Source organism: Thamnophis elegans, chromosome 7 (genome assembly GCF_009769535.1).
Source record: "Thamnophis elegans isolate rThaEle1 chromosome 7, rThaEle1.pri, whole genome shotgun sequence".
Taxonomy (NCBI): Eukaryota; Metazoa; Chordata; class Lepidosauria; order Squamata; family Colubridae; genus Thamnophis; species Thamnophis elegans.
The window spans coordinates 11,613,063-11,620,994 of NC_045547.1; the positions used below are offsets into that span (position 1 = coordinate 11,613,063).

At 40.0% G+C, this 7,932-nt stretch overlaps 1 protein-coding gene across 1 annotated transcript in view; it reads right to left on the bottom strand.

Annotated features, from left to right (window-relative positions):
- Positions 1-2,882: 2,882 nt before the first annotated feature.
- Positions 2,883-7,932, bottom strand: part of CAPZA3 (capping actin protein of muscle Z-line subunit alpha 3) — a 31,494-nt gene continuing 26,444 nt past the window's right edge. Inside the window, exons 2-5 of the mRNA XM_032221095.1 lie at positions 7,410-7,546; positions 6,914-7,000; positions 4,868-4,943; positions 2,883-3,736 (exon numbers count right to left, since the gene is read on the bottom strand). Coding sequence (XP_032076986.1) covers positions 2,883-3,736; positions 4,868-4,943; positions 6,914-7,000; positions 7,410-7,546 — 1,154 coding nt within the window. The remainder of the gene's footprint in view (positions 3,737-4,867; positions 4,944-6,913; positions 7,001-7,409; positions 7,547-7,932) is intronic.

The following is a 7,932-nucleotide window of genomic DNA, read 5'->3' on the forward strand; positions in this document are numbered from 1 at the left end:
TTGATGACTTCCGTGACCTTGTCTCAAGTGATCACAGGCCTGGAGCAGAAACAAGAGCACACGTTAGACCTGATGTAACCCTTATGCACATGGCAGTCTGCCAGCCTGTGGCTTAAAATTTCCTGGCAGCTTCCCTACTGATTTTGGTTGTGGAGAGCTGGCAGGAAGTTTCCTCACTTAATGACCACTCTATTTGGGTTAAAAACAGCAATCAGGTCTGCAGAGATTGCCATTGCTAAGTGATGTCACGGTTTACATCCTCATTGCTTAGCAACTGAAACTCCAGCCCCAACTGCCTTCGTAAATCGAGGACTAGCCTATAATAGAAATAGTTTTCAGGTATAGCAAATCTATATATTTACTGAGGAGTAAAAGAACATTGGTTCTGATCAAACACAATTATTCCATTTTCAGAAGTGTTGTTGTTCCATAATACTGAACATTTTCTTTGCCCCGATGCGCTGGCTAGAGATGAACTGAGTTTGGCTTAACTCCATCTATTCAGAAATAGTCCTCTCGAGAAACCTTGCTACCTTTGAAATTTCATGCTGCAAAATACATACAGATGGCTTTTTAATGTTGAAGCTAATGAGAACCATTTGCAAATAGAATAGTAGTAATTCCATGAAGATAACTAAATGACAATGGGCCATGAAAAATTCGTTACAATATCTCTGCACTCAGTGGTGTTCCTCACATACATATTCTCCAAGGCAAACAATTAGCAAATATAATATTGTTCATCCAACTATATTAATAAGTCAAATGTCCCACTACTTTCTATGATAAATCATGAAATATTTTTAATGTGTTACAATGACCCAATTCTTACTGAAAAAATAAGATGATAGATGTTCAAGTGCTCCTATGTGCAAAAAATATTATTTAATGCATAAAAATCCTTTTTAAATTAATTTTTTATTAAATAAATATTAAAACATTGGCCACAGTGACCTTCCTGGCTTTGTCATTTCCATACATATTTTAACAACAGCAAATACAGTTCCTACTTATCGTACATTGCTACTTTGATCTTATAAACATATCCCTTGTCCTCCTTTGTATGTTTGTCTTGAACAACTGGCAAGTTAGACACTACTTATTTAATCTGGTAGTGCTCTAAGCATCAGGTCTATATCATTCATTGATCAATATGGTAACCATTGGGCATCTTCTGTTTTAGTTGAACAGGACGTTATGGCAAAGAAGCCAATTTCAAAGATTTGATTTTGAAACCTTAGGATTTAAATTCTAAAATTTATGCCCCATCCTAAATGTCCATGAATTGCATTTACTTATGTAATTTGTTACTGAGCTTTCTGCTAATAGCCAGCACTGGATGTGGCAGACAAAAAAACCCGAAAGTAATTAATTTGCAGCTAAAAACAATTCTCATATAATTTTTAGCATTATATAAAAATAACTGAAACATCTAGCATGCCTTAAATTCAATCAAAAATCAGGTAAAATAAAGACGTTTTTGCTGGTCAGCAAGGAGATATCAGAAGACAACCTCCCTGATGAACTTTGGTACAGAATTCCAAAGTACTCCAAAGCATCCTATACCTTAATAAAAAACATACACATCAAATATTCCCTAACAATGTATTTTTAATGATTCCTGAATCCGAAGGAAATTGTAATTTGAGGCTCTAGGCCAGGGGTGTCAAACTCAGCGCCTGTGGGCTGGATTTGGTCTGTGGGGTCCTTAGATTTGGCCTGTGGCCCTCCCTGGAATCAGCGGACCGGCCTGCAGTGCCTCTGCCAGCAAAAACGGAGCCTGGGCAGGCCACATGTGGCCTTCCCAAGCTCCATTTTCACTGGCAGAGGGTTGCAGGAGGCCCTCGCAGCCGAAAAGGAAGCCTCAATGAGTGACATCCAGCTGGCCATGCCCACCCTGACCATGCCCCCCGCCTCTCTGAGGTCAAACACAACCCTGATACGACCCTCAATGAAATTGAGTTTGACACCCCTACTGTAGGTATTCAGTTGTTTGAAATGGTAGAACAGTTGATAAGTGAAGATGTGATATTTTTTCCCCCATAGGAATTTCTTATTAATGTTTTAATTTGGAATTGTTTTAATTTTACTGCCTATTTGAATTAGCTGTTTTTATCACATTTCACTGATTGGCATTCTCTATTTTCAAAATCCATTCAGAACAGTAACATTATTAGGTCATATTCAAAGCTGACACCTCAAGTGTGTTTAATAAAGTTATTATCAATATAGGGATTTTTAATTTTTTTTACTCCTGTTTTTCTTAAGAAATGAATGATGTTAATATTGGTAATTTTCTCTATTTTATTATGATGTAAATAAAGACTCACCTTTATCTATAACACCAGGTCAAAGAAGCTCCTGTCTTCTTTGAAGCTCCTGTCTTCAGGAGCCAAGGTGGCGCAGTGGTTAAATGCAGCACTGCAGGCTACTGCTAGATCAGCAGTTCAGCGGTTCAAATCTCACCGGCTCAGGGTTGACTCAGCCTTCCATCCTTCCGAGGTGGGTAAAATGAGGACCCAGATTGTTGGGGGCAATATGCTGACTCTCTGTAAACCGCTTAGAGAGGGCTGAAAGCCCTATGAAGCGGTATATAAGTCTACTGCTATTGCTAAGTCTACTGCTATTCTGTAAACAATCTTGATATTTTGCTTTATGTTCAAAGAAAGGAACGAAGTAGAAATACTATCCTAGACACCACTGACCTGGATAGTGTTTATTGTGAAGGACTGCATGTTTTCATGAACTATCAGGCAATAAATCAAAGAGATCACTTGAAATGTACTACACAACTGTTGTTTTATTTGGTCATTATTTCATTCACACAGGCATTGCAGCAACTATAATGATCCATCATTTTCAGGGGCCTTCACCTCTTATCTCTAAGTCATCATCAGTATATCCCAAGAGATTGAAGTGCGAGTAACTGGGAGCCTTCTCCGAAAGCCCCTCCATGTTTCATTTGACAAATCGTAGAGGCTTTTCACCAGATCCATCTGAAATTTGTTATCTTCAGCTTCAATAAATTTCTCAAAATCCAAGGCAAATTGGTCCCGATGAATTAAATATATGGAACCTTCAGCTGTACTACTGGCTGTCCAGTGAAGATTAGCTTTTCTGAAATAATGCAGCTGTACTTTTAAGTCCCCCCTGACTTCTGAAACAGGTGGAGTTATTGCAATTATCCATTCTGATTTCCAGAGAATGTTCCAGGATTTCTTATTCTGGTGGCTTTCCATGCAGACCACAAGGAATGGTTTGTTCCTAATTGTTTTTTTGTAGACCCGACAAACTCCTGAAATGAAATGCCTCTTCATGTATGCTTCCAAGATCTCATTAAGGGTTTCTCTCCATAATTCTGCCCTGTCTCTCCTAATATTACAATAAAGCAGAAACTTGTCAGCTCTTCTATTCAGGGAATCGAATGTGAAGGAAAGCTTGATCTGTGGGTCAAAGAAGCGATCACCTCCCATGTCATTATGGCGAGTCACCAGAACATAGTCCCCTTTGATGTTTGCAGTGGTGAAATGTTTCTTGGAATGATTAGCACACACCTGAGCAACCTCTTCCTTTATGAGTTTATCATCACAAAGCAGAAAGCGAAGGTCTTCAAAAACATTCTTGAATTCACCTGGAGGGCATTGTTTTAACAAATTGCATATGAGTTGTATTTTAAGGGCATTAGCTGCTTCTTCTTTGGCTAGTTCAGTTTCCTCAGAGGGTGGTTCTTCTAAATCTGGCAATGAGATAACAAAATAAAACAAGAGCTCTTTCAAATGTTTATGAATTAAACTCGACACCGTTGACTGACATTTCTTCCAAAAATAGAACAAAGTAATATTTCATTTTGAATCTTTCTCAATTGTCACTTCCAGAAATTAGTCTAGAACTTTCCAAGATTAAGCTAGATCTAGAATGGAATGTGAGCTTATCGGGTTTTAGCGGAAGCTGTAAGATCACGGGTGGGATGCTGGGGGTTCGCAGGTGTTCGAGAGAACCTCTAGCTAGGATTCTTTGCAGTTCAGAGAACCCCCAAATCCCATCCCTGGCTGGCCCCACCCACCTCACCCCTTCCAGGAATCCCCACGCAGCCTGTTTTGGATGCAGGTAAGTGCAGGGCGCACAGAGGGCAAAAAACAGACATACCAGAAGTTCCAGAGGGCCTCCAGAGCCTGGGGAGGTCATTTTTGCCACCATGGTCACACCCACCCAGCAATCAGGCAGAGAACGTCTTGCTAAATTCTTTGAAGCCCACCCCTTTGTAAAATCTTGAAATAGTAGTTCATTGCAAACTAAATTCGAGTCAGCTGTGATGTGACTGAAACCCCCCCCTCCAATTCTAAGAATGAAATGCAATTTATGTTACATCAACTGAAATATTATTTATTTATCACATTTGTGAGGCTGCCTGACTCCATAGCAGCTCTACGTACATGGTGCACATGCTAAAAATAGCAATAGATAAACACACAATAGATTTCCAGAGAAAATAACTAACATCTTCTCAGTCATATTGCATTTCCCTCAAAGGGACTACTACTCAATCTGATACAAGGCCTGGGGGAAATGGCATAATTTCAACAAGGCTATGATCGGGGCAATACCACTTTCTGGACAGATGCAGTTCCAGAGGGTAACTGCCACAACAGAGAATGACACTGCAGATAGAATTCATTTCCTGCACGCCTGCTAAAAGTTTTTAACCACAGGTAGAAAGATGAGATCCAAACAATATCTTGAGATGTTCCCCAATCTATAGGCTAGGATGTCAACCAAGGTCTAAGTAAAAGGAGAAGAGTCAGCGCATGTTAAAGCATAGTCACAATTGTGATCCGGAAGAGCAACTTGAGTCTTATCTTGGTTTTACCAGGTGCTTCTGGTTTCTGGTCCTTTGCAGCTTGGGGCCCCTGCTGTTTGCTTTGCTGGTGCTCCTGGTGTAGTTGCTGAAAGTTGTGGTTCCGTTGATTTTGGTGTTGGCTGAATTGTTAAAGGGGCCGCCACAAGAGGTGGGGTCTCCTTTTTCGATAGATGTTTACAGAGAGAGATAGTTAGATTAAACTTATAGTAACAAGGGGTGACTTACCAGGTGCTTGCGTTGTTGTTGGTGTAGCTGCTGGCTGAGTCTGTGAAGGGGCTGCTGCAGGAGGAATGGTGGGGGCTTTTATTATATATTTTATTTTTATTTTATATATATGTGTGTGTGTGTGTGTTGTATTTGTGCTGATAAATAAATAAAGGGAGACAGCACAAATACAACACAAATGTAACAAAAGGCAACAGTAAAAATATTGGGCTTTCTGTCTGGATGATCTCTTGTGACGAGCCGATGGACAGAGAATGGAAGCAGTTAGCTTCCTCCCATAATTGGGGCATACCAGGGGTTGTGACAGCATGTGTGCTGATAAATAAATAAAGGGAGACTAGTATAGATCTATTTCAAGCTATTTAGCTCTCATCAGCTAGCCATACCCTTACTGGGAATCGAACCTGGGCTGCATTACATATTAGGCAGTAATATTAGCCACTAAGCCACAGGCTCTCCTCCTTTGTCATATATAGATGATAGATAGATAGATAGATAGATAGATAGATAGATAGATAGATAGATAGATGTGCGTGTGTGTGTATGTGTGTGTATACATACATACGTACAAACGTACACACCTACACATGTACACACACAGACACACACAGACACACACACACAGAGAAAACATCTAAAGAAAACTTACACCTCACAAAGACAAAAGAAGTAAAGCTGTTATCTTCAGTTACATAACAAGGGGTGACTTACCTGGTGCTTGCGTTGTTGTTGGTGTAGCTGCTGGTGAAGGGGCTGCTGAAGGAGGAATGGTGGGGGCTTTTAATATATATATATATATATATATATATATATATATATATATATATATATATATATATATATATATATATATATATATATATATAATTTGTGCTGATAAATAAATAAAGGGAGACTAGTATAGATCTATTTCAAGCTATTTAGCTCTCATCAGCTAGCCATACCCTTACTGGGATTCGAACCTGGGCTGTATTCGGACCTGGGCTATATTACATATTAGGCAGTTATATTAGCCACTAAGCCACAGGCTCTCCTCCTTTATCACCCTGGCTGGCTGATAAGGAGTTGTTCTCTGTAGCTCAATGGTTAACACATCTGCCTAAGAGGCAATAGAGCACAGGTTCGATTCCCAACATGGGTATGGCTAGCTGATGAGAGCTAAATAGCTTGAAATAGATCTATACTAGTCTTCCTTTATTTATTTATCAGCATAAATATAACAAATGTAACAAAAAGGCAACAGTAAAAAATATTGGGTTTCTGTCTGGATGGTCTCTTGTGACGAGCCTAATGACAGAGAGTGGAAGTGTGACCTTCCTCCCATACTTGGGCATACCAGGGGTTGTGACTTTAAGTATATACCTCCCACCCTGGCTGGCTGATAAGGAGTCGTTCTCTGTAGCTCAAATGGTTAACTCCCTGCCTGGGAGGCAATGGAGCACAGGTTCGATTCCCAACATGGGTATGGCTAGCTGATGAGAGCTAAATAGCTTGAAATAGATCTATACTAGTCTCCCTTTATTTATTTATCAGCATAAATATAACATATATATATATACACATATATATACACATATATATACACATATACATATACATATACATATACATATACACATACACATACACATACACATACACATACACATACATATATATAAAATACATACATACATGCATACAGACGTACACACCTACACGTCTACAGGTCTACACACGTACACACACAGACACACAGACAGAGAGTAAACATATAAAGAAAACTTACACCTCACAAAGACAAAAGAAGTAAAGCTGTTATCTTCAGTTACGTAACAAGGGGTGACTTACCTGCTGCTTGCGTTGTTGCTGGTGCACCCGCTGGGGCTTGTGGTGCTGTTGTTGGTTTTGCTGCTGGCTCAGTCTTCGCAGGGGCCGCTGCAGGAAGAACAATAGGGGCTCCTTTATACATACACACACACACAAACACACACAAACATACACCGTGTTTTCCCAAAAATAAGACAGGGTCTTATTTTCTTTTGAACCCCAAAATAAGCGTTTGGCCTTATTTTCGGGGAGGTCTTATTACTTTTGAGGTGCAGGAGGCAGCGAGCATGGTCAACTCATGGCTGCTGCTGTGTTGCAATATTTGGGCTTATTTTAGTGCATCCGCTCAAAAGCCCAATTGGGCTTATTATCCAGGGAGGTCTTATTTTTGAGGAAACAGGGCAAACACACACACACACACATACACACAAAGTAAACATATAAAGGAAAATTACACCTCACAAAGACAAAAGAAGTAAAGCTGTTCTCTTCAATTACGTAACAAGGGGTGACTTACCTGGTGCTTGCGTTGTTGCTGGTGCACCCGCTGGGACTTGTGGTGCTGTTGTTGGTTTTGCTGCTGGCTCAGCCTTTGAAGGGGCCGCTGCTGGAGGAAAGGTGGCACTTGCTGAATTATTTTCTTAAAAATATGGACTTTAAAAACACAAAGAAACAACCCACAAGGAAACAACAAGGATAGATGTTATCTGTAAGTAATTGATAAGGGATGAATTACCAGGAGCCCCAGGACTGGCTGCTGTTCCTGGTTGTGGAGCTGTTTGAAGTTTAGATTTTCAAGAAGATTTGCCAGAAGATATAATACAAGGAAAAAAAATATATTAGGACTTGTGTATTGAAGCTTGACACAAAGAACAAACAAGGAATGGTATTATCTTCAATTAACTAATAACATGTGACTTACCCCGTGCTTGTTCCGCTGCTGGTGCAGTCCCGGAAGGTTGTGGTTCAGTTGTTGGTTTTGGTGTTGGTTGAGTTGTTAAAGGGGCTGCTGCAGGTGGAACGGTGGGGGCTGCTTTTTG